The sequence below is a fragment of the Primulina tabacum genome, chromosome 15 (genome assembly GCF_025594145.1).
Source record: "Primulina tabacum isolate GXHZ01 chromosome 15, ASM2559414v2, whole genome shotgun sequence".
NCBI lineage: Eukaryota > Viridiplantae > Streptophyta > Magnoliopsida > Lamiales > Gesneriaceae > Primulina > Primulina tabacum.
Window position 1 is genome coordinate 4,021,898 of NC_134564.1, and position 27,820 is coordinate 4,049,717.

The 27,820-nt window shown below is 34.0% G+C and overlaps 2 protein-coding genes across 2 annotated transcripts; both read left to right on the top strand.

The window, feature by feature from the left end:
• Positions 1–8,362: 8,362 nt before the first annotated feature.
• LOC142526281 (kinesin-like protein KIN-7D, mitochondrial) lies at positions 8,363–18,377 on the top strand. Its single transcript, XM_075630560.1, has 25 exons — positions 8,363–9,051; positions 9,193–9,290; positions 9,595–9,684; positions 9,951–10,003; positions 10,503–10,568; positions 10,748–10,801; positions 10,985–11,044; positions 11,481–11,559; positions 11,794–11,861; positions 11,979–12,035; positions 12,141–12,245; positions 12,485–12,589; positions 12,864–12,971; positions 13,061–13,192; positions 13,344–13,526; positions 13,833–14,057; positions 14,367–14,507; positions 14,667–14,786; positions 14,881–14,931; positions 15,111–15,158; positions 15,274–15,420; positions 16,474–17,214; positions 17,619–17,748; positions 17,838–17,938; positions 18,093–18,377. Exons 1-24 carry the CDS (start codon positions 8,702–8,704, stop codon positions 17,918–17,920), a joined length of 3,294 nt encoding a protein of 1,097 aa, XP_075486675.1. The 5' UTR covers positions 8,363–8,701; the 3' UTR covers positions 17,921–17,938; positions 18,093–18,377.
• A 5,800-nt stretch (positions 18,378–24,177) lies between these two features.
• Positions 24,178–27,683, top strand: LOC142527167 (protein IQ-DOMAIN 2-like). The gene is made up of 6 exons (XM_075631893.1): positions 24,178–24,460; positions 24,769–24,868; positions 24,965–25,267; positions 25,729–25,950; positions 26,482–26,601; positions 26,716–27,683. Exons 2-6 carry the CDS (start codon positions 24,794–24,796, stop codon positions 27,418–27,420), a joined length of 1,425 nt encoding a protein of 474 aa, XP_075488008.1. The 5' UTR covers positions 24,178–24,460; positions 24,769–24,793; the 3' UTR covers positions 27,421–27,683.
• The last annotated feature ends 137 nt before the right edge of the window (positions 27,684–27,820 follow it).

Genomic DNA, 27,820 nt, shown 5'->3' on the forward strand with positions numbered 1-27,820 from the left:
GTTGCAGGCTTCGTTGGGATCTCCTGAATCTTTGCTGCTTTGGTTAGGGCAGCATGTCCAGAGAGTTTCAACGAAGCTCTCGACGTTTTTAAGTATGTTCGACGTGTAAAAGAAAAATATTTTATGTTTTTGAAGTATTCTAAATGTCTTGTGACCAATTATGAACGGGTTTGGTAGTCGGTGAATGTGGCCGATGACCTCTCCACCCCGGTAAAGTATGACCGGGTTTGATCATGATTGAAAAGCGGTAAAGTATGACCAGGAACCAATCCACCTGGTAAAGTATGACCGGAGATCTTATGTATGTGGTTATGGACATCCCTGCCAACCCAGTACTGTGATTTAGTTTGATCAGGCGCATTTATGTATAGATCATTTGGTTTGAAACATATCTCTACGCAAAATGATTATGTTTATGTATGTCCAAGTATGTTTATGTAAAGTTTACAATATGATGATACGTCTACGTTTATGTAAGTACGTTCATGTTCAAGTATGTATGTCCTACTTTAAAATGCATGTGACTTTATTATGTATTACTTGTTATTCTCAGTTTATACATGTTGAGTATTTAGACTCACTAGACTTGATCGATGCAGGTGAGTACGAGGGGTGGGGACCAATGAGCCGACTCGGACTGCACGGAGGCTAAACCCGAAGACCGCCTACGTTTTTAAGAACTTTATGCATTTTTCAAATACTCTGATTTTATGAGACTATTTTATGTTGTTTAAACGAATACTTTTTGTAAACTTTGTTGGTAATTGTTTTTATTTCAATTATTTTTAGATGAGCAATTTATTTTTATCGCAATTTGGAAAATTTTATTTATTTAAGAAAATTTTTAATAAAATTTTTATTTTTCCGCAAATTTCAATTATTTTAAAAGTACGGTACGTCACACTGCCAGGAGCCGCTCATTGTCCGTGCAACCTCATGACACCGACGATCACCTCCTGCCCTTTCGGTCCCGGACATCACATTAAGTCTATGTTTGTCATACATAAAACAAAAATAGGGACAATGGTGGAAATTAAATCTATTATTTGAGATAGGTTGAGTTCAAATTAGCTTACTGACGTCCGTCGTCAAGCCGAGAAAGTAATGGCAGTTGGCAAGACAATTACCAATACGGGACTGCATACAAAAATTGAGCTTTTTTGTTTATTTTTTCAAAACCAAAATGGAGCTTATTTGAGGAAATATTTACCTTTTCTATATTGGACTCTGACAACTTATAACTGGGCTCAATAAACAAGAAATGGCAACAACATTTTCTTGAACCCCCCAAAATGAAATGGACCAAACCGAACATCAATTTTAATAATTGTTCATTTAAGAGGTTGCTCCCTCCTACTCTACCCTGGCCCCTTTATTACCTCCTTAACTTATGGAGACCAATTTGCAAGAATGAGACTGAACCCCGAGACATTGTTGGCACTTAATCGAAAAGCAATTTATTGTATTCTAAAGAGGTAAATTAATATGACCATAACATTAAATATCCTTAATGAAGGAGGGAGACTTTCCATATTCGCAACGGGTAGTGTCGATGCTATCTGTGAGGGCAGTAGTCTCCACAGGATCTGGGCCATTGATTTTAAAAAAATTGATGGACCCCACATATGCGTGATTAAATTGATCATTTGATCTTCGCATGGGGGCAGTGTCCCACAAGGTAGGGTGAAATCTTCCCTCGCAACCCTTTGTCACAAATGAGAATCATGTGGAGTGTAAAAAGGACCATTGAGTAACAACAGATAACTCCTTGGAAGTTCATGCTTATTGAGGCAAAAGAAAAGGGTAATTAATAAATAAATTGAGCCTCCAGCCTTACTCTATTGACTTGTGACCACTTTTACATTATTGAGTGAGTGAATGTGCGTAGATGGAGTGCAGATAGGACCATTCTATCATAAGCAAAATAAAATAAAAAAGGAAGGCAAAGTGACATGTGCTCTTTGGTCTCTTTGCTCAGTCTCAATCATTAATTGGGATCTATTCTTGCCTTCTACTCATCCACCATTTGATTTTTTTATATATATAGAAATATAATAATACATAATAACATTTCTTAAAAAAATTATATGAATCTTATGAGTGTGAAGGGGATCAAGTTGTGCTAGATACGAATTGAGTTGATTCAAAACATATTTGATTTTAATTTGAAATTATTGAATTCGAATTCATATACATATTAAATAAAAATATTCTGAATCTTTATTTTCGAGTATATCACGAATATTTTCGAGTATTTCGAGTCGAACTCCCAACCTTGATTTGAATTGAATTTGATTCAAAAAATTAAAATTTCAGAGATTCGAATCAAACTCGAGCTTAAATGTATCTAATTTGAGCCGAATTCAAATGTTAAAAATTTTCATATTATTCGGCTTCATTCCGTTTTACACCCTCAGACCAAGTGTAATATGGGGTGGAGTGATAAGAAATTTTGGTTATAGTAGTGTCCAACGAGTCAACTTGTGGCTTGAGCTTTATTGACTCTTATATAAAAACAATTTTTATTTTAATAATATGTTATGATTTTATTATATTATGATATTTACTTTATGTGTATACACAAGCAAGATACATAGATAAAGTCATTGAATATACAATAGATAACACGATGTTTGCATCTCAACATAAAATCATGAAACTCATTAGAAAGCATAGTGTATATTCTAAACCGCTTCCTAGTCGATTCAGCCATCTAAAATAGGGATAAAGGTCGCTCGAGGTTGATACTAGCATATGTGATGACACCATATTTCATTGGTAAGGCAATGAAGATGTTCATTAATTCAGATGAGTGATTATTTGATGATGCACTGAATAACCCTTCCTCGGACTTTTCAAATGATTATATGTTGCAATATTTTGCTAACCGCGAGTGTATGATGTCAAATTTTAGTATTCAGTTAAAAACAGATATAGTTCTCACATGGAATGTAATTTAATAATATATTAATTATCACAATTAGAATAGAAGGACTTTATTTAGAAAATTTAATCGAGTGTTGATGGGTAGTTATAAACTAAAATGAATTAAATCACACTGACGATTTAAAATTACTGAGAATAAGAATCTAGAGGTATAATTTCACTTGGTCTTCACTATATTAAACTATCATTGACATCTATATTCATAAATTCAACATGTTTACTACCCAATAATTCGTTCTTCGTTCTTCTCGTTCCTTATTCTATGTATTTTTTTTGTGCGTTTGCAGATCCTCTTCTCGTGGCTATGTTGTCAAATTTTACACCCGCTATCCAAGTTTCTAGAGCCCATGAAAAAAGCTCGTATAAGTCTGCATCTTGCGCGCGTGTGCGGCTCCTCGCGCAGGTGCACGACTGGCGCTGTTTTTACTATTATGTGCGCAAGCAGCTGCGTAGGATTCCACGCGGCCGCATGCAAGCTACTAGTCTGTCTGATGAGCGATGTTTCTTTCTTCTATATGTGTTTCCTCGTTGGTCATGCGTTATGCACTCATACTTGATTCCTGCGAATGACATAAACAACTACTAATCACGTAAATTCGCTTGATATTAACAAAATTTCATGACAGTTCCTTAGGTAATTTAAGTGAAAAACTTGCAAGTCTTATCTTTACCACTTATCGAGTTGAATAATATGCGGTTATGACTGAACAACATTAGTCCTTTGAAATGATAGTTATGTAATTATACAAATATATGATATATATATATATATATATATGTATATTACGCACCATCAAAAATTGATAATAATTTAACTAATCGAAGTAATTTTAAAGAATGCAAATACTATATGAGAATTTTAAATAATGGAAATATAATATCCTATAAAAGGAGAATTATGATAAGATCACGAAGAAACTTTTATATTGAATATAGAGGCAACTTTTACACATAAGTTTTTCCACCAAAATTTGACAACAAAAATCCTCTCTCTTCTCCCTCACTAAAACTATCGACCACCTTGGGAAACAACTCCCACGGCCGAGACTTCCCAACGCCACCGAGCCACCGGAAGCCGTCGCCGGATTTTTGAAATTCCGACGATCTAAATCTCAACGCAAGTCTCGTATAGATTTCTAGTGCAATCTATACGAGAAATAAAATATCTGATCGTAAACTTGATTAGAATGTTGAAGAAAGTTCGAGGAGAATTACAAGAAAATCATCTCTACTAATCCCGAACTGGTTTAATGTTCAGCGTCCTTAAACACAAAAGTAAATCAAATCTAAATGTTTCATGAATGCTTTTTAATCATACGACACCCAATAATTTTTTGAATGTCAAAACAAAATTTTTAAAACTTATGTTGCGTCTTGATTGCAAGAAAACGATATATTTAAACAATTTTGAAGAAAAAGAGGAGTTAAATTGGAAAAATGATTGAACAAAGATATGTGTGTATTGTTCTGTGTGTAATATAAATATATAATACTTAATTTTTATAAGAGTTATAATCGAGAGTCTGGAAATTCATGCATTTGCGTGTATGAATAAAGAGTACCTCTTTTCAATGTTTCGTCGATGAGATCAGTGGGTTGATGCAACTATATGTTTGAAATGCGGTGATACAAATTGAGTTAGTTTATAATATTTTATACAATAGAAAGTGTCGAGTAATCAAAACAAGTTATTAATAAATTATTAAAAGCTTAATCGCATTTCGTGATAAATTAATACCAATTTTCAAAATTACACACATACACACACGCATATATGTATACACTAACGTTATTATATTATGAGTAGGTCTCTTGTCAGACGGTCGCACGAATTTTTATCTGTGAGACAAGTCAACCTTTGAACCCATATTTTAAAAACAAAATTTTTTATCTGTGAGACGGTCTCACAAATTTTACAATAAAAAATAATATTCTTATTATTAAATATAAGCTTATTATATAAGTTAACTTCGGTGTTATGGTTTTCTTTTTTATTTAATTCCAAAAATTATTTTACGTGTTATCCGTAATAAATATACCTAACTTTCCATACTAGAATCATATTACTTGGTGAAAACATAGGCTCCCAAATACCAATTATCAACTCATTATTACCTCTGACCTTTTTTTTTTACAAACTTGTCGCCCTTACCTTGCTGGGGATATGATCTAATTCAATATTATTGTTGTTGCTATGCCCCCATCACATAGTTAAATATAGTGGATATTTCATGACACGTGTGATGAATAGTTATCTGCGAGACATGTTAACAATGTCCATATTTACGATAATAAGTAATATTTATGCATATGTGACCAAAATATGATATTCGTCTAACAAAATTCACTTGTGAGATAATATAATAGATCTTTTATGAGACGGTATGATGAATGTAGTTATCTGTAAGACATGTTAACAATGTCTGTATTTACAATAATAAGTAATATTTTTGTATATGTCACCTAAATATGATATTCGTATAACAAAATTGACTTGTGATATCGTCTCAAAAAAAATTTTGTTTTTAAAATATGGGTTCAAAGGTAAAACTTTGCAATTATTTGGGCCTAATAAAAATATTACTAAGAAGACTTAATTGTATAGGATATGTTAGTTTATGAGATGAAATTTTTTTTATTTTTTTTGGTAGCATTATGCTCCGGTGAAACTACCAAGTAGCATAAAACACTTGAGAAAAAAATGAATAATCTGATAAACCATTTGGTTCTAAAAAGAGTAGCAAAAATAAATTAATCAATCATGATAATATGAATAATGTATAAATATTAATTAATAGACAATTCACTATTATTATTTTTATTTTCAGTATTACTTTATTAAATTGTCATTACTAATAATATTATTAATTTATTTTTATTGTTTATTCAAAAATAATAATTAATTTTTTTAAAATATCAAGTGGTTCAAGTCACTTTTTCATATAGCGGTCTTTCGACAGGGAACCTTCTCGTTTTCCTAATATATATATATTTGTTGACGAGATACTTTCTTCTTTGTTCATAAATACAGGGTTTTATATTAATTATATATATATAATATTTTAATTATATATATATAAAATATTATTTTTATGATATTATAATTTTTTTAAAATATTTTCGAATAAAACCCTGTATGAACAAAGAAGAAAGTAACTCGTCAACAAATATTTTATTAGGCCATCTCCAACCAAAACTCTATTTTAAAGCAACTCTACTCTAAAATAGTACAGTTTCTGCATCAAATACAATATTCATCTCCAACCCATCTACTTCAAATCTTACTCTAAAAAAGAATATTCTCGGAATATTTTTTTTATTTTATTTATTTCATTTTTTTATAAGTTATTAAATATATATTTTTTAATTTAGTGATATAATTATTAAAATTATATAATAAATATTATCTAATTATTAAAATAATATATTAAATATTATACTATTATTTAAATATATCTAATTATTAAATTAATATAATAATATCATATTATTATATAAAAAATATTTATAATTCTTAATATAAATATTTATAATTAAAAAAACAAAAAAATTAAAAAAAAAAGAGAAAAAACAACTCTGCCCTTAAAGAGCTTGCAAGTGTTTTTCTGTCAATTTATGTGAAACAATATGACAAATTTTCACAGGGAGTTTTCAGCTATTTTTTTGAAAATCTGAGATTTATTAGCTTTTTAGTTTTTCTAAAGGTGCTTTATGCCACCTAGTGGTTTCACATGAGCCATATTAGGAACGACAATAGGTCGAATTTGGGTATGATTACATATCATTGGTCTCTATCTTCATATATCATATTCATATTCATCATCATTCTATCGTGTATTCTAATTCATTTTTGTCTTTGTACCCGTCAAATGATTAGATATTCATACAATTTCCAAGCATCATATTACCGCTCATAGTTGCATTTTCTCAAATTTGAATTATTTTGAGTAAATTATAGGATATTTAATAAATTGTTGAGAACAATAATGAAAAAATATAAAAAATTAACGAATTAAACATTATAGAAAAAATATCAAAAAATTTATAATCATTTATCATACATTAGTATCCAACAAAAATAGCATTAACTCTAAACTAACAATTTTTTTCATTTCATCCAACTAGTACCATTACAAAAAAAACATATTAAAATTAACATCATAGCCGAAAAATCACATATATATTGATTTAATCAAGTATTCGAGTGAGGAGTATGATTCTTTAAGATCCTCATCCATTCTTGTACCCAAAAATCTTCATGCACGATTATCCATTTATTTAATCAGATAAAAAAATCCCATCTATATCCTCCTTCGTTCAGTTCGAATATCGGATTATCCGCCGAGTTTGAAGGAAATTGTCATCTCTAATCAATATTTTATTAGACATATTTTTAAGTGATTCTTATATTAAAGTAGTAATATTTGTTATTATTATTATCTAGCTATTTAATAAACAATCTACTTTATTTCATATGTTTGCTCAATTATTTATACAACAATTTAAAAATGTAAACACTATCTACAAAAAAATTATAAATATTTTCAAGATAAGTCATTATTCTCTGAAAAATAACACATTATACCCGTTAATAATTTGTACAAAATATAACAAACTAATTAAAAATATTTTAACACAAATTATTCGTTTAGATAAAAAAAAACCAAGTGACTAACACACATCACAAGCATATTATTGCTAGTTATATTATTGTTACTAGTTACTTTGCACACGCGATACGTGTGTGTACAGTCTTTTTTATCATTATCGATGAATTAAAGTGAAATTCGACAAATTATGGAGAGACTAAATTGATATTTGAATAGTTGAAATAAAAAAAATAAAAATAAAAGTGTATGTTGAAATAAAAACAAAAAATATGTAATATTACTATCATATAAGGGTAAAGTTGGAATAAAAAGTTGGTGTCCCCTAAATGATTACTATCATGTCCTCACGTCCATATCCTCGTGATTTTGTATGCCAATTTCAATCATCAAGTAATCAAACAACTCATGCTACAAAAGAGATTTAAAATTTTAAGATTCCTCAATCAAATCCAAAACCTAAACAAAACAAAACCACTAAAAATACTAACACTTTTTTGTTTAAATTGATATTTTTTTTTTCAAGAAAAATAGCTTTGAGGTTGTGCTTTTCAAATGCTTTTAGTTTTAAATTGTCATATATAAAGCTCTTGACAACACCATGGTCTTCTGACGTGAGTGGTATTTTATCATAAACAAGTGAAAATAACATAGCACATGTACATCCTTCTTCCCACATGGTACGTCACTCTGGCAGAAGCAAAAGTTCCCTGGCAAAGTAACTTATTTTAAAATAATTTCTCCATTCAAAATCCCCCACTGTTTTTATTCATTCGAAATGCATTTAAATTCAAAACCCATCGTTCTCACTTCTCACCACTCTTCTCTCATCGCCTCTCTCTCTCTCTCTCTCTCTCTCTCTCTCCGCGACTCTTCGCACAGACGCACGAGCGCGTGTGTCTGTGAGTGAATATATGCACAACAGAATGTATACATACATGGATGTATATGTATAACTATGCGGTCTCAAGCAGCCGAGATTCTTTCGGGCAGTGGATTATGCTGGAGAAGGATCGAAGATTTTGAAATGAGGGCAATGCTGTGAACTTACGGAGCTGTGTTTCGTGATTTGTGGAGGATTCTGTACCGGTTTTGTGTTTTGGAGTTGTTTATTGGGGAATTGGTTTTCGATTTTGATCTGTTAAAGTATGGCGGCGTCGACTTCTAGAGGGAGGAGCAGTTCGCCTTTCCATTATCGGAAACCTTCGAGTCCGTACTCTTCTACATCTTCATCTTCGTCGATGATGAATGGTCGTTTTATACCGCGCTCGAGCTCCTCCTCCGCCACGTCGTTTTACGGTGGAGGAGGTGGAGGTGGAGGAGGAGGTGGATATGGATCCAGATCCACAACGCCTAGCCAAAATACTAGAGATTATTCTCAAAGTAGGACGCCGGTTAGCTATCCGTCGATGGAAGAGCAGCTGATTGGCGAGCCAGTGGATAATGCTTCAAGATCGGGGGACAGCATTTTGGTGACGATAAGATTTCGGCCAATGAGGTGAATTTGAATAAAATGATAGATCTGACTTGGATTTAGTTCTAGCACGATCCTTTGAATTTGGGGAAATGTTGGAAGCTTGTTTACCTTTGTGGGAAATATGATTGACTTGATTTGTCTTAATTTTTTTTCCTGTTGCAGTGAGCGAGAACATCAGAGAGGCGAGGAGGTCGCATGGTATGCAGATGGCGACAAAATCGTGAGGAATGAATATAATCCCATGACTGCATATGGATTTGGTAAAGTTCTTTGCTATTTTACTTTGCGTTTTAAGTTATTATGATAACGATGTTCAGAATTTGATGGCTGATTATGGTTTCAAGTTGCATTTGAATTTTTAGGAGCTGCAAAACCATTCAATACATAGCAGCAATTCATTGTAGGCATGCTCAAGTTGAAATGATGTGAAATCAATAGCCTTGAATAGTATTTCTTTTGAAGTCTCGACCAGCCCTAAATAGTAATTGTAGTTTCAGAATGGAATATTTGCTGCCAACTAATGAGAACATGAGCCCCTGAAGTTTTCTATTATTCATGTGACAGATAAAGTCTTTGGGCCTGATACAGCAACCCCGGAGGTGTATGATGTAGCTGCTCGACCTGTGGTTAAGGCTGCAATGGAGGGTGTGAATGGTATGTTCAACTTGATTTTACTTTTGCAAATTGAAATTGCTTCATTAAAATCTGAACTATTAATTGTTAAGTTGACAAACTGGTTAGCTCTTATCAATTACTTTTTCTTTGACGACAACTCCATACCGGTGATTGATCAATGATAAGCTAGGATTCACGTTCATGTTGTTAAATTATCTTCTTTATTGTACTCTTGTGTGCCAATTGATGTCTGCTTGCAGTTGCAAATTTTGTTTCCATCTAATACTGGTTGAGTCAACATGCAGGAACTGTGTTTGCTTATGGTGTTACCAGTAGTGGAAAGACGCATACTATGCATGTAAGTTCTATCCTCCCGTATAATGAATACTAACTTGATATTTGCCACTCATAATTTGAATGAAATAGAAAACAATGCATTTCCAACCGGCATTTGTTCTGGTCACATTGATTTATCCGTATGTCAATGTAATACTATACCGATTAGTGGTATCGACCATTTGTCCGCTCATCAATGTTCGACTTTTGAGATTACAGTAATGTACGAATGGCAGGTGATATATTCAAAACTGCATAGCTCCAATCGTTATAGTTGATATGTAGATGAGTGTAGTCAAACCATAGTTTAAAGGTCTTACCATCTAAAATGAAGGAGCATGATATGTGTGACAAAACTTCTTTGGTTATGATTACTGATTTTCATATTTATTCCTCTGTTTTTTTTTGTTTTCTTTTCTTGTGTCTCATAATGAAATTTCACACTTTTGAACCTGGGAAAAGAGAATGACTGAACGCACTCCCATGTATTTCATTATTTTTTAAAAAATATTTATTGTCAGGGAGATCAAAATTCTCCTGGGATCATACCATTGGCTATAAAGGATGTATTCAGCATCATCCAAGATGTAAGTTTCCTTGCTATCATATTTAGACATTTTACTCAGTTCAGTTAATTTGAAATACTGCCAACATGTGCCCCCTATCAAACAGTTTTTATTTATTTATGCATTTTATTTAAAACAATGAATTAAAACAATGAAATTCATTATTTATTGGTGGATGGCTGACTTTGATTTTTATTTAGACTCCAGGCCGTGAATTCTTACTTCGTGTGTCATATCTTGAAATCTACAATGAGGTTGGTGCTAATGCTATGATTGTTACCATTGGCATATGTATCTGTAGAAGTGGGAATTTGCATTCTCATCAATTTCAACCTTGAGGAATACAATCCAATGATCAGTTCTAAGTTAGCTTAGTTACATTTTATATGGTGTCTTCGAGTCCAATGTTAATGCTCTCTCCATTTTTTTGGTGCTAGGTTATTAATGACTTGTTGGACCCAACTGGCCAGAATTTGCGTGTAAGAGAAGATTCACAGGTCCTTTTCACATTTCTTGTCTCTCCTCTTCCAGTATGCTTATTTTGAGTTCTCTCTGCTTAACTTGCACCTGTCCTTGATATAATGTCAGTGTTTTTGGTTTTCAAGAAATTCCCCTGCAACACCCAATGTTTGCTACTTTGCTTCTTTCACATGGGCACTATTTATGTTTCCTATTAACAGTTTAGATGGATACCTTTGTTTTGCGTAACTGTAAGCAATCAGCCTGCATATATACCGTTCACCAGGGTTCACTGATCTCCTTGGAAATTGGAATTGTTTACCTTATGCCTGAATTTCTTTGTTTTTCCATTATGCCTGAATTACTTGATTCACAAGGAATCATTTTTGGAATCTTCGAGCACATGATCTGAGTTTTCTCCATCCTCAGCTTTGTTTAGACTTTTATCATAATATTAATATTATATTTGCTCAGGGAACTTACGTTGAGGGTATAAAAGAAGAAGTTGTTTTGTCCCCTGGACATGTTCTTTCATTCATTGCTGCAGGAGAAGGTGATTATTACATTTTTTATTTTATTTTTACCATATCTTTTTCACGGACAGTCCATTGAAGTGTTTTCTCTAATGAAGTTTTAGGCTTAATACATTAAATTTAAAGTAGGCTTTTCTTTTCATTGTTATTTATTTACTTTTTGTCTATTCCTTATGCCTCTCTTTAGCATTGAGCACATATGGCTTGTTTAAATGGTTAATAAACTATTTGACCTTTATTGAATGTAATTACAGAGCATCGACATGTTGGATCAAATAATTTTAATCTTTTCAGCAGCCGGAGTCATACAATTTTTACATTGGTAAGAGTTTTTACTTCTTTGAGATCCGTGGTTTAACTCAAACATCCCCTCAATAGTAAGGGGACAATTCACATTCATGAATGGCGTTCAATATTCAATTACCTATCTTCCTTGCAGATGATTGAAAGTAGTGCACATGGAGATGAGTATGATGGTGTAATATTCTCTCAGTTGGTATGTATATGTTTATTTTCGGGGATATTGAAATTTATCTCATTGACAACCGGAGAAGATTGCTTCAGTTTCTCATTTATAAGTAGTTTGTTCTTTTTTGTTTAGAACCTAATTGATTTAGCCGGATCTGAAAGCTCAAAAACTGAAACAACTGGCTTACGCAGAAAGGAAGGATCATACATCAATAAAAGTCTTTTGACGCTTGGAACCGTGAGCATCTGAGCTCCACCTTTTTCATTTTTTTTTATTTTCTCTGTTTTGGTTGATTCAGTGCCACATTTCTCTTTCTACCACATGTACACTTGTTGATACACAACTGACTCAAACAAGCACTCTTTCATCAACCATGTTTTTCTGCATCAAAATTTTTTCTTCTGAATTCCTATACTTGCACATTTAAATTTCCCAATCTAGAGCTCTGATGTTTTGATGCCTTATCTGATGTGTAGGTAATTGGAAAACTCAGTGAAGGGAGGGCATCACATGTTCCTTATCGGGATTCAAAGCTTACAAGGCTTCTACAATCTTCACTAAGTGGTCATGGACATGTGTCGGTGAGCATGATAAACAATTGACTTGTATTACTTCTTTCCTGAACCAAATTGTAATTTTGCATGAATCACGTGACATTTATTTAGTCCATGTTCTCATTACTTTGAAACTACATCTTTTTGACACTTCACTTCTTAAACCTTATGGTTTCTTATATACATGAGTTGCTTCAACCAATGTATTATTTTAAAATTCTATTACGGGAATATGCTTGTGGGAAACTCAGCTTAACTTGTTTATTTCGTTGAGCTCTGAATTCTTGTTTATATTTTCCAGCTTATATGTACTATTACCCCGGCTTCAAGTAATTTGGAGGAAACCCACAACACGTTAAAATTTGCCAGCAGGGCAAAACGTGTAGAAATATATGCCTCACGTAATAGGGTGCGTATATTACCTGTATGCTTTGTAGTTGGTCCTATTTTAGACAATAATAAAGTTTGGTAAAATCATGTCTTTTTCCTATGGTTTAGATAATTGATGAAAAATCACTGATCAAGAAGTATCAACGAGAAATATCATGTCTCAAAGAAGAACTCGATCAACTCAAGAGGGGAGTGCTTGCTGGTGTCAACCCTGAAGAAATTATAGTCTTAAGACAACAGGTATTATGACTCTTACCTTTCTAAATGGTAGGAAGTTGAATGGTTTAGCAGCTGCCTGCAAATTTAATGGCACATCTTTATGTTCTTGATATTTAATGTGCTTTTACTGTGACCTCATGGACTGATTTTGCAATCCATGTTTACTATGTAGTTGGAAGAAGGGCAAGTCAAAATGCAATCAAGATTGGAGGAGGAAGAAGACGCCAAAGCTGCTTTGATGAGCAGAATTCAAAGGCTAACCAAATTAATACTTGTTTCCTCCAAAAATAGTATACCAGGATACTTGAATGACGTGCCCTCACACCAAAGGAGTCATTCTGCTTCTGAAGATGATGTAAGTTGCCTTCTTCGTTTTTGTCATTTGAATTTTTCTAGGCTTGTTTATACAATGTTATGTTATTCATTCAATTTTTTTATGAAACCACTGTCATATTGAAGTGGACAGTTACAGTTTCAAATAAATCTTTGTGATTCTAATATAATCCCGAGGTAAAAGTCTCTAGTTCATCCTTCGACGTGTAGCAGTGAGTACTACTGACTGGAACCTGTAATTCAATGCATCCAAGTGCTTCACGTGCTTAACATAAAAGTAAACTATTAGCATCTGTTCATACATTGTTTTCTGGTTGTTATCTAGCAGAAGTTGGATATTCTGCGCGATGGGTCTTTAATTCTTGAAGGGCAGAGCCAGAATCGTGTATCACCTTCTGCTTTAACTATCACATCAGATGCTTATGATTATAAACACAGAAGATCATCCAGCAAGTGGAATGATGATCTATCGCAAACTGGCAGCATTATAACTGAAACAACTCAGGCGGGTGAACTAATCAGTGGTTTTTCCTGCCCAACTAAACTGCCCATAGTATGTTCCAACTTCTTTCTTCTATATTAGGATAGTGTGCCTCATAGAACTCGAGCTTAAATTTTTTTAAATAGATATTTATGTCATGTCGCTACGGGTAATTATGTTTCTAATTTTGTATCATGCAATACTTGTTGGATAGCTGTTTTTTTGGTCGCACCATTTCTTTTGACATTCTGGTTTTATATTTTACCATTAAATAATGATTCTCTCACATCTAAAGTTCATTGTTAGACCTTGCAGTTTTATTGAGGAAATCTTGTTCATCTGAATACTTCTCAACAGATGTTTTTGTCCTATTGTTTGTAGGATGGAGTGACAATGTCAGATCAGATGGACCTCATTGTTGAGCAAGTTAAGATGCTTGCTGGGGAAATTGCATTCAGCACCAGTACCCTAAAGCGTTTGGTGGAACAGTCCATTAATGATCCTGAAAGTTCAAAAACTCAGGTATTTTCTCATTCCTTCAAAAATACGATCGATCTTTTTTCAGTAGATTCCACCTTCGAGTTTGAGGTTTCACTGTTTTGGTTCCCTGCCAGATTTTGTTATGATGATTGATAATGAGATGTTGAGCATACAGAATTTTCATTTTCTTTTGATGGACAGATTCAGAACTTGGAGAGTGAAATCCAAGAAAAGAGAAAGCAGATGAGGGTCTTGGAACATCGTATAGTAGAGAGTGGTGAGGCTTCTGTTGCTAATGCATCGATGGTTGAAATGCAGCAGGTTATTAGCCATTTCAAAAGAATCATATCATTTAACTCTCTGATTATATTATTGGATATTAGTGCAAATTTTTTTGTTTGTTTTTCTTTGACAGACAGTCAATAAGTTGATGGTGCAGTGTAGTGAAAAGGGTTTTGAGCTAGAGGTTTGTGTTCTTTTTTATCGTTTCACCATATTTTGTCTTTGCACTCTATTCTGTAGTCACATATCATCTGGCATTTGCTGTTACTGTTTCTTCCCTGGAAAGACCTGTTTTACAGTTTCCTTTTATTACCGTACATGAGTAATCATATTATCTTAAGCTTTATTAATCTTGAAATGCAGATTAAGTCCGCAGACAACCGTGTGCTTCAAGAGCAGCTGCAAAACAAGGTCAAACACAAAAAAAATCTAAAGTATTTTTACTTTGTTGTGATTGCTTGGGTGATGGTTATACCAACACTTTACTGTACCCTTCAATGGAAGTTGTCTCTATTCTTCCTTCCAGTGTGCCGAAAACGAGGAATTGCTTGAGAAAATTAGAAACCTAGAGCAGCAACTAGCTTCTGTCTCTGTGGAAAAGATTCCATCCGCCTCCAATCCGGGTGTATCTGATGAATATGCTGAGGAATTGAGAATGAGAATTCATTCCCAGGTAATGCTGCCTTGAAATTTTTATTTGTTTTGTATTAATGGTGGTTTTCTATATCGTAGATTTAAATAATTGCAAGCTTGATGTCATGCGGGGAAAGGCTTAAATTATTATTGAAAGTTTCCTGGTTGACAAATGTGACTGTGGCGTACTTTTTTTCATGTGATGTTGTGGGTTTTGCAGTTGCTTTAAAATTTTGTATCGCTAGATCTAATATTAACAGTTTTCATTATAAATCTGGAACATTTATTGCACCTATTATGAAATCATCAGATGCTCAAGAATCTCTAGAGTATTTGATACCAGCTACAGTTTGAATTTATTCGTTTAAAAACCACATATATGAACCTAAGCCGCTATTGGTTCTTACATTTCTCATTGCTATGGAAAATTAGTTCACGCTTGGTAAAATGTCCAATAAACACGCTTATTAATAGAGTCAAACCTAGCCCCACAACCGACACGGTTATAACGAGCATGATGGCTTAGTCACTCCACTTTAAAAAAATGAACCTCCCTGCAATACTGTTGCAGCTCAGTGGCAAACATTTCCCCACTGTCAGTCTTCATACCAGTGTACTGGTAGTTTGACACTAAAATTGCCACACGACATAGCTATAGCAACCTGAATTGAGCTGTTAAACCCAATAGTTCCAATAGATCAACATTTGGTAGTGCAAGTATTCCTTATTGCAGTTCATAAGCTGGTCTGTCTTTCCATTTTATTACATGTTAGATGGGGTATTGTAATGTTGCTCTATTATTTATTTATTTATTAATTTATTTATTTTTCTCACGTGTGATACATTGATTCTTCCTTTTCTTCTGGCTTTATAATTATACTCCCTCGTCACATTTGGAGTTTTAGATTGAATATTTATTGATGTTTGAAGCATTACAGGTGAAGATTTGGTTTTGATGTTTGATGATATAGTGTAGCTTTTTTCATCTGTTTATGTTTCTGTGCTTTCATCTTCTTCTGATGGATGTCTTCTTTTTTTGTCAAAACATTGATTGTTCTTTTGGAATTTGATTTAATTTACTTCTGGTGAACAGGAAATTGAAAATCAGAAACTAAAGCTAGAACGCTTTCGGATTCTAGAGGAGCATAGTGGGCTACTTTCACAAAATCAGAAATTATCCGAGGAAGCTTCTTATGCTAAGGAACTAGCATCTGCTGCTGCCGTTGAGCTAAAGAATTTAGCTGGTGAGGTTACAAAGTTGTCATTACAAAATTCCAAATTAGAAAAAGAATTACAGGCCGCTAAGGAGTTGAGCTCTAGAAGTTCCAACATTCATGCTGTTAATGGTGGGAACCGAAAGCACAATGATGTCCAAAGAACTGGTCGGAGAGGTCGATTTTCTGGTCGCTCAAATGATGTTTCTGGTACGGTTAATGACGATTTTGACTTGTGGAATCTTGATCTGGATGATCTGAAAATGGAGTTGCAAGGGAGGAGACAGCGGGAAGCCACTCTTGATGCTGCCTTAGCTGAGAAGGAATTAAAGGAAGATGAATACCGAAGAACAATTGAAGAGGCAAAGAAGAGGGAGGTGGCTCTAGAAAATGATTTGGCAAACATGTGGGTGCTGGTTGCGCAGCTAAAGAAAGAGGGGAGTATCACTCAAGTGTCAAAGATGAATGACATGCAGAATGAGGATATAAACCAAGTAAAAGATCTAAAAGTTGATGATGTTGACTGTGAGGTTCGAGTTCTCAAGGAACGGCAAGCTCAAGATAATTTAACACCTGCTTCTGACATTCCCAAAGAAGAACCTCTTGTTGTCCGGCTGAAAGTAACTCCTCACTTTTTTAAACTGTTCATTTGACGTTCATTTGACTTGTCCATTAACATCTTTGTGTTGATGTTGGTTTTACTACTCTATGTCGTTGCTCGTTATCTTGAGCCTGGCTGAAACTAGCCATCGCTATTTTTAGCTATCTTCTTGGATATATATTTGTTGTGTCTTACTAGTAAATAATTCTTATAGTAAATAATGTGTGACCTAAAAGCTGTGGATGGTTCAATTTTATTTGCTTGAATCGGTGAACATTGATACTCTTAGTTATCAGTTGAGGTGAAGTAAAAAAAAGTGGAATATATGCCTTGTGTGCTGTACTGTTAATCGATTTGCTAACAAGCTATTCTGTAGGCAAGAAAAACTACTTTGCTCTTATTCTTTCCTTCAAATCCCTTCAGGCTCGAATGCAGGAGATGAAGGACAAAGAACATAGGTACACTGGGAATGGAGATGCAAATTCTCATGTGTGTAAAGTGTGTTTTGAATCACCTACAGCTGCAATGCTTCTTCCATGTCGCCATTTTTGCTGTATGTTCCATTCCTTTTTGAATCCTAATGCGTTTCTTTTTTTATTCATTTGGGACATTACCGACTAAGTTTCATTCGTTGCATTGCAGTGTGTAAATCTTGTTCTCTTGCTTGTTCTGAATGCCCCATTTGCCGAACAAAGATTGCAGATAGGATTTTTGCTTTTACTTGACTCCCCTTCAAACTCAAGGTGAAGATATCTATCTTCTTTTGGTTTTCCATTGCTCCTGCTTTATTCTGCAAATTTTTTCTCAGACCTTGTCAAAATTTGGGATCTAAAATATTTGGAGCTGTCTCAATTCTTGTGATTTTAATATTTCCTGCATTTATATCTGTTTTTGCAGGGATTTGAGATCGTACCTCCGTCAATTACCTGCTCGTTATTTTCCTCAAATGGCAGGTGCCATTCTTTAATTAGTTAAACTGTATGTATTTATGCGTCATCTTTATCATTCCCATAGGGACTGTGAAATTAAGCTGAGCAGAAAATGGGGTGTTTGTGAAAGAGGGAGGGAGGGAAGAAGAGAACGTGTTCCCAATCGCGTCCTATTTTCTTCCATGTTGTAATGTATCCATATAACAACAATTCATTGTTAAATCAAATTTGTTGATGCAGCGATTGACTCTTCCGCTAAACTCCTGCATGGTTGAAATGATTAGATAATTGGTGTAATAATTATAAAATTTTAAAAATAATTAATTGGCAGTTTTTGGTAGGATGTAGGCGTGATTCTATAATGGTTTTCGAGTTTAATGAGTCGCCTTTGCTACGAAATATCATATTTGTTCCTTGTGCGATTATATATATATATATATATATATATATATCATTGTCCAAGCTTTTTGATAATAAAATAAAAAAAATCCGGGAATGCAAATCAGAGTCTGGGTCCTGGGAACAACTTTAATACATAGTAGTGCACTCAGTTTGGTTCATATTAAAATGATGATCAAAATATAATTATAAGAAATAGTGAGAGATTGTATTGTAATTTTATTATATGAATTAAAAAAGTAAATAGATAAAGATGAGGAAAAAAAGAAAATAGGAATTGGACTTCGAACTTGATGTTTAGAAAATAATAATTTTATTTGTTAAGCTACATGTGACTTGAATTAAAATTTTAACATTTTATTACTATAATAATTATTAAAAAGTCTATAACACCAAAAGTTAGTTATTTCAAGATTCTCAAATTTAATAATAAAATATATATTAATAATCTTTTCCATGCAATATAATATTTTTTGTTATTTTGAATTTACTTTTTTATATAAAAATGATATAATCATTTAAAAATTCAAAAAATCGGATAATGATTAAAATTTTTTTTTTCAGTTTTAAAAACTTTGATATGACAAAAAAAAATAAAAGAATACATGAATTGTTTGCCGTCCGTGACTCCCGTCAATCACTTGATCTCCCTCCCTCGCGTTGCTAAGGATTTAGTTGAACATGGTTTTTGTTTTGTTCTTCTTGTACATTACGTTGGATGCGCCTCATTAATCATTATCAAGTACGCCGCGTTGCTCTTAAATTAAATTATACGTCAATTATTGAAGATTTTGCAATAATGAGAGAGTTGGTTATGATTTAATGACTTTGCTATTTATTTATTTCTTTTATTTGCTTATTTAATTCTTTTATTTGCGGGGTAGTATTGTACTATGTTATACTATACAATGCTTGCTTGCCGACTGTTCAAATTACATATGTGCCATCATCGGTAAAAAGTGTTAAATTGCATTAAAATCTCGTCACAAAACTTTTACTTGTAGCTTAACAAAATATCAGATATAGCCAATAATATTTTATGTCTTTTCCCACTATAATCTCGAAAAGTTTTTGAAACAACCTCGATTTTTTTTATCTTAAATCATAAATTCTAAATTACTAAATAAAATAATTTAACATGATCATGAATCATAATAATTTAACAATTTAAATCTCGAGTGCATAAAATAAATTATAAATCATCACCTAAACAAAACTTCCTAAATTGACCTTTAGAAGATCAACTAACAATAAAATAAAGCATATTAAATATCTCTAATAAAAATCATTAACATAATCTTCAAATTATTATTTATCTAGCTAGTGCGGGGAAACATAAAGGCCCTCGGGTGTCTATTGCTGCACTCGATCCACTCAAGCGTCAGCACCTCGCATAAATCATCAAATCATGCATCATACAAATCTAGTGAGTCTAATGACTCAGCACGTTCTAAACATGGATAGAAAATAATACATATACAATCACATGCATTAAAAATAATATTTTTATTTAAAATAACTTTTGAACATAAATAAATCATTTAAGCATAATTAAATAATAAATAATAAAATCATTTTAGAATAACTTTACGCATAAATAAATCCTTTGAAAAAATCATTTAAAATAAGCTTTGAGCATAAATAAATCATTTTAAAAAAATAGCTTTAATCATCATCATAAATCATAAAATTTTTTTTAAACACAAACTTTCAATCATATATCATTTGGGTGAAGTTTGATCATTGAAAATGACTAGCTTTTATCTTTTGGTCGACTGCAGTCTTAGCTCCACATGGCCCATGGGACGGGCACTAGGCACCGTCCTGGAAATACGATCGTCGAGGTTCCCTCGAGGGCTTTCTCCCATAGACGGGTTCCCTCTGGGGTCTTTTCTCATACATGGGTTCCTTCTGAGGCTTTATCTTGTAAATTGGCTCTCTCTAGGGCCTTTTCTCCTCACGACATCCCCAAAGCTGTAAAGTTCACTGTCCTCACATAAACGGATCCCCCACAAATCATATATCATATGTCACAGTCAATTCACATCCCTCAAAATATTTTTCATTTTCTTTAAAAATCATAAAATATCATAACTTTCCAAAAATAGCATTTTGACAGTAAAAATTGCACAACTTTTCCAAAATCATAAAATAATATATTATCATCAAAATCATCATAATAAATCATAAAATATCATTTTACAAGCATTATGATCCTTCGGGACGGTGCCAAGCGTTTACGTATTTTCCTAAGTGTAAAATTACTGTTTTGCCGCTGGACGTAAAAATTCTCGGATTTATACTTTTCTCACATTTAATGACATGGGATTATTCTAAATAATTATTTAAGCTTAAATATAATTTTTCATAATTTTATAAGGCATAAAATAGGCTTTTCAATTAATTCTTTAATTAGCGTTTCATGAGTCGATTAAATCCCGGATAATTCCAAAACTTATTATTTTGATCCCAAATTTTAAAAATAACATTTTTATTATTTATTCTATCCTTCCAAATCATGAGCCACCCCCGTGGACCCATGGTTCGAAATTTCTTCCTTAAATTTTCGAATTTGACACCTATCGAACCACCCGAGTCATCTCCCAATTTACTAGAGCCAGGCCCAAGCCAGCTCGAGCCAAACCCGAGCCAACCCACCTAGGCACCCTCCTGAACAAGCCCAGCCCAAGGAACCAGCCCCTAAGTCGCTCAAACCCTGCTAGAACTTGACCCCAAAACCTGCGCACCTGCTTCTAATTCACTCGAGACTCCCAGCTAGCAAGGGCTCTTCCAGCCGAGCCACCACCAAGCCCCCACGACCCTAGACATCCCTGGACCACGGCCAGACCTTACCCAGAGCATCCCAGCCCAAAAACCCCACGCACGAAGCATTGAACCAAAACAAGTCGCGCGCGTAACTCCTTTGCTCTCTCACGGTTTCCATCTTCTTTCGAGCCAGCAGCCAACCCAGCCGCTCCAGCTCTGGCCCGACCCCTGCCCATGACCCTTGGACACTGATGGACCTACCCTGAGCCACCCAGCCCCAGCAGCAAGCCCCCTTGGCTGCTGTCCCTTGCAACAGATCGCGCGAGGAGTCTCTTCTCCGTAGGACTCCTTCAAGGCTGCGCGCGAGGGGTCCTAGCCTTCCTGACCCTAGACCGAGACCCCCCACTGCCCCTGGACGAGACCTGGACGAGCCTCACCAACCCATGCAAAGAAACGAGTCCATGACCACCACATGCACACAACCTCAAAAGAAACTCTCGGCCCTTAATTCTGATTTGTTGCCCACGGTTCCAGCTTTATTTCCTTCAATATTTATCATGTTTTGGTCAAGTTTTATTCATGTTTTATCATGTATGGGCAGCGTGTCCGTTGGATTTAAAACATTTTTCAAATAAACGTAAAATCTTCGCGTTTTTGAAAATATACGCTCTACCGTAAAAATAATCCAACCATCATATTTATCATGCATAAACAATTAAATCAAACATATTATGATTTGTATGATGTTAAAAGAGTTTAAGAAACGTGCCTTTGCGTTTATAACGGCTCGAATTTTCAATCGTCGGCGAGGCAGGACGAATGGGCGACGAAGAGCACAAGCTTTCTTCTCCATATTTTTTCGAAAAATATTGTGTGTGCAAGTGGAGGATTTCGGCTGATTGAAGGTGTATTGTGAGGTTTTGAAGACCTAATACAGTTATTTATAATTTACTTAACAAGTTAAATGGGCTTTGGTTTTGGGCTTGCATGCTTAAGGATAATTGAGACTACTTAAATTAATTAAATTGTACCCAATAACACTTAATTAATTAAATAATAAAATTTTATAAAATTAGTTTCCATAAAATAATATTTTTGATCTTTTAAAACTTCTTGTTTGCCCAAAACCTGCTTCCCGGAAAAAAATCGTGCTCGACTCGTAAAATAATTCGAGCTATAACATTTTTAGAAAAATTAAATCATTTTTAATCATATTAGGAAGCCTTGCCATTATTTAAATAAAAATACATATTCTTGTCTTGGTCGTCTCCGATCTCTTTTCCTCTGCCTATTATCGAATATTTGAGTAAAATCCTGAATTTCATGAAAACATGTCACATAATCATTTAATCATTCAATCATATAATAAATATAATGCAAGCATTTAAAAACAATTAAACAATTAAAATAATTTGCATGCATATGATTTACGTAGGTTGGTTTTTCGGACGTTAGAGTTTTCTAGTCCAAACAAGTGAAATGAAATACTTACTTTTGAGAAAATTACCAATGAATGTGAATACCTTCATTAAAAAAATTCATGCTAACCCGAAGGGTAAAGAATTTCCTATTTTATCAATTGGTCCAATTACATAATTTGCATGCTTACAAATTAATGTATTGATTTTTCATCGTTTAGATAAAGTTTCATAAACATGTTCAATTTGAGAGAGAGACGTGAATTCGATCTCATGTAAAAACAAAAAATAAAAATAAAAACCCCTTTCCCCACCCTACCCAAGATTGTAATAAAAAATAATAAGTTATTGAAGAAATCTAAACTCTATAGGATAAAAATAATTTAAGTCGGATCTGTTATTTCTTGATTTTATTTGTCATCAAATGTAATTTTTATTTTTACTTTTTTTTTATCATCACATGTTATCTTATAAAATAGCGCTTTTTCTAGTTTTTTTTGTTATTTAGAAATAAAAAAAAAACTCGGCTTATTTGAAATTAATTTATTTCAAATAAGATTTATTTTCTCGTATTAATTATCTTCTATGTTGATACTCACTGAAAATTTAGGGTCTGATTCCTAGTAAATGACACTAATCCAGACAGCATGCTTCAAATTTGTCCCTGAGCCTGAAATCACGAAGAAGACCGTTAGAAGGGGGCGGGATGGTGTCCTGACGTAGCCCTTCCGACGCTCAAGTCAGAGACTGAGGATATAAAGAGAGAGCAGCTAAGGGTGCTGCTGAAAAATAATATAGTGAATATATGAATTGAACACTCAAACATGGTATTTATAGCAGAATACCTTGAGCATGTGATGAGCCTTCTACCTTGGTTTGGGATGAGCCAATGGTCTAAAATTTGGTTTGAAGCCTAATCTTAATGGGCTCATTCATGATGTATCATATATGATATGAAATCTTTTTGTTAAAATAGATTTTAAAAAATCTACTCACTGAAAATTATCAAATATGTATAATGGGAATGCCTTTTGAATTTTAAATATTTGATAATGCCGCAATTATTTATTTCCTGTGCATAAATTGGTATAGTGAGAAAAATCGAAGTTGGAGCTAAACCCAACAACTCTCTCTCTCTCTCTAATTTTCTTTTATTTTATTTTTGTCCTAAATAAGTAAATATCACTCCATTTGTCTCTCTCAAAAGATAGAAGTTTAGACTTTAGAGCATCAATTTACCATATTAATATTAACCTATGCCTAAACTAATGTCTGCAATACTAAACACAACTTGAATAATTTAAGCTAAAACTATGTTAATCCAGTCATAGAATTTAATGAAAAAACGAGAATTTCTTTTAGGATAAAGTAAGAAATAATTTGGCATGTAACCGAAACATGGAAAAAAATTAAAGAAAGGGGCCATTAACAAGCAATAATGTGGGTATTAAAAGTAATAAATTGGCTGTCCTGTATTATTATGTAAACGTGGGCCACGGTTTTGCAAAACTAGATGTTCTTCCTCCAATGAAATTGTTCAGTTGGCCAAGATCTGGTTCCAATCTTCAACGCACTTTCCAAAATTCGTGTACTCAAACGGGTCGTTAGACAAAGAGTGGAACAATCCAATTTCTTATCTTTTTTATTTTTCTTGATTGATTTTTTGAGTTGGAATGTGAACTGTGACTTCAATCGGCTGTATGTGTTGGGATGATGCGGCAATTGTATGAGATCTGAGCAGCTACAATTTCAGGTGATTTTCGGCCTTTATTTTCTTGAGATTTTAATAAAGCAAGGTTCTTGGTGTAAAATTCATGAATCCCATATTTTTTTTCCAAGAAATTTGAGTTTTTGTTTATAAAAAATTCATCTTTCTGGCTTTGCGGCGTTGCATATTGAATGATTGTTTGTTAAGGTAATCAAATGTTATTAAGAATTGTCATTTGTTAATGTTGTTTGGTTATTTGAATTGCTTATCAAGGTTCTTGTGTTCTTACACGTATGATCTTGTCCCGTAGGAGAGATGAAATCTTGAAAATAAATTGGTTTCTTTGTTTACAGACAGATTGAGGAATAGTAAGTAAAGATGGGCAAGACAAAAGGTTGGTTTCTGTCGGTGAAAAAGGCCCTAAGCTCAGATACTGAGGAAAAGAAAGCTAAGGTGCGCAAAGAAAATTGGATTCAGTGTATTGTGACAAAACTTTGACGATTAGATTTGGTTGTTCCCATTAACTTCTGTTCTGGTTTCTGGATTCAGAGTGGAAATAAGTCAAAGCGAAGATGGTTCGGGAAAGAAAAGCCACTGGCATCGAGTTCTCCGATCCCCGAGACCATTGAAGCTTATCCTCACCCTCTTCCCCAATTGGAAGATGTGAAGCCAAGAGAGACGGAGAATGAGCCGTCAAACAATGCTTATACTGTCTCTGTCCATTCATCAGCTGATGTTGAAGATGTAGCAGCTGAAGAGTTTGTCCAGCCCCAAATAGTGACACGGTTTTCAGGAAAATCCGAGGAGGAAGTGGCAGCAATCAAAGTTCAGACCGCATTCCGTGGTTATCTGGTATGGTAGTTTATTGGATACTGACAGGATATGGATATACTCTCGAGAGTAGTTCAAAGTGAAGTTGATTTATCCTTAACCATAAGATCTAAAGTGGGTGGTGCCGGCAATGGCAAGGAGGCTGAAAATGATTTCATTTTCATATAGAAATTGGGATTAATTTACTCCAGACCTGAAGTACGAGCCTTTGATATTTTTGTTGTTATAGATATAGATATAAATTTTGTTAGTACATTCAATGTACCAAATTACTCAGCGTTATCAACGTCACGCATTCAGGTGTTCCTATTAATCATATCATGATAGTCCTAGAAAATTATTCTGATTCACCGATAGTATTATTGTGTAATCATCATTTATACTTCATTTCATTTTTATTTTATCTTATTCAAAAGAATCGTTGTTCATCGGGGTGGAGACAAAGTATACCATGAAAGTTTTTTGGTCTTTTTATTTTTCAGGCGAGGAGGGCATTGAGAGCTCTAAGAGGGCTTGTGAGACTGAAATCACTTGTTGATGGACCGATTGTGAAACGCCAAACTGCAAACACACTAAAATGCATACAAAGTTTATCTCGTGTGCAGTCTCAGATTCAAGCAAGAAGACTCAGAATGTTAGAGGAGAATCGAGCACTTCAGAGACAGCTCTTACAGAAACGTGCTACAGAACTGGAGAGCTTGAGAGTTAGTTCTCTTACTAATGCAAGCATTTTCTTTATAAACAAGTGTGCAGGAACTTGCACCTCCTGCTGCTGTAGTTTTGTTTTATGATTGGCATAATAGTTAAGATCATTTGTTATTTCCCATTTGCAAATCGACGCAATTATTGGGAGGTCTTTTTGGGAAGTACAATTGTCCTACTGTCAAGCATGGCGCAGTATTCAAAGCATAGAACTGGGACTGCTGAATGCTGTAAAATAGGAGCAGTATTATTAATTAACAAACACTTCTCGGTGCTATGATAAGAATGAAGCTAAAGTTAGCTTTCTGTTACGGATTAATGTGTAGCGAATTAGCTCTTTGGTTATTGTTTTAGTTTTTTTTTTCTTGGGTCATGTTCCTAAATTTGTTGGTTGTTTTCGTCTAGACATACAATGCATAAGGTTATAAATTGAAAACAATGGGTCTCTGCAAATTCCTGTACATTGACTAGCTAGCTTTATTTATCCGTCATTTGATTATCATCGAGTTTTTATTTCGAGGCTTCATTTATAGATGGGAGAGGAATGGGATTACAGTTTGCAGTCTAAAGAGCAAATCGAGGCGAGCTTGCTTCAGAAGTACGAAGCAACAATGAGGCGAGAAAGAGCACTAGCTTATTCATACACTCATCAGGTAATTGAGTCTTTATTGGTATATGCATAGAAACGGTATGAACATTAAAAAATATACCCTTCTCTTGATGTTTAGTCGATCATTTTCAATTCTCTACATTTAAACTGAAAACAGCAAACGTGGAAGAAATCGGCAAAGTCTTCCAGCTTGCTTTTCATGGACCCGACTAATCCTCACTGGGGTTGGAGCTGGTTAGAACGATGGATGGCTGATCGGCCATTGGAGACACAAAGCTCTCTGGATAAAGATCTTAATACGGATAATATATCCATCAAAAGTGTTAATCCTGGAACTGCTCCAGGAGGAGAAATTACTAAATCTTTTGCCCGTCATCAGCTAAATCCTGAAAATCCATCTTCTCCATCCAACAAAAAACCGCCTTCTAGCCGCCAGTCCCCTGCCACACCCCCTTCAAAGGCCATTAAGTCTTCAATAACTGCAAGAAAGGTGAAATCTGCAAGCCCGAAAGTCAGTACAATTACTCAAGACGATGATTCAAAAAGTAATATAAGTGCACAATCAGAGCGAAACAGGAGGCATAGTATTGCTGGTTCAACGATTAGGGACGATGAGAGCTTGGCAAGTTCTATGTCTGTTCCGAGTTACATGGCATCCACTAAGTCAGCAAAAGCTAAGTCGAAGCTCCCAAGTCCATTAGGAATCGACAATGGCAGCACGCCTGAAAAGGGTTCAACCGGAACTGTCAAGAAGCGGCTTTCCTATCCACCTTCGCCTGCCAGACAGGGGAGGCAGTCAGGGCCCTGGAAAATCGACACTAGCTCAATCGGTGACAATAATGTGGATGAAGTTATCAATTAAAATTAAATCACATTTCATGAGAATGAAGAGGTCAATTTCATTTGTGAAGTTCCATACTTTGAATTATTTATTTTTTCATTGATTTGTGCGCTTTGTTTGGGATTGATTTTGTTCAGTCTTGAGTGAGTCTTGCTATACATTTGTTACTCATAAATTTTTTTGGCTTCCTTCTGTTACTGTTATCAAGATTGTTATATTGATAAATAATTGTAGAGGACATAATTATTATGCTTTGAGTGAAACTTGTGAGTGTCGTTTGCTTACATGTTTCTTATACACTTTTATTTAAGAATTTTATAACTTCTACACTATTGACGCGACTTGTTTATCGATTGAATTCAAATATCTTATCGAACTATATGAAATTTTTATAAAAATCAAACTAATTGAACCTGATTTC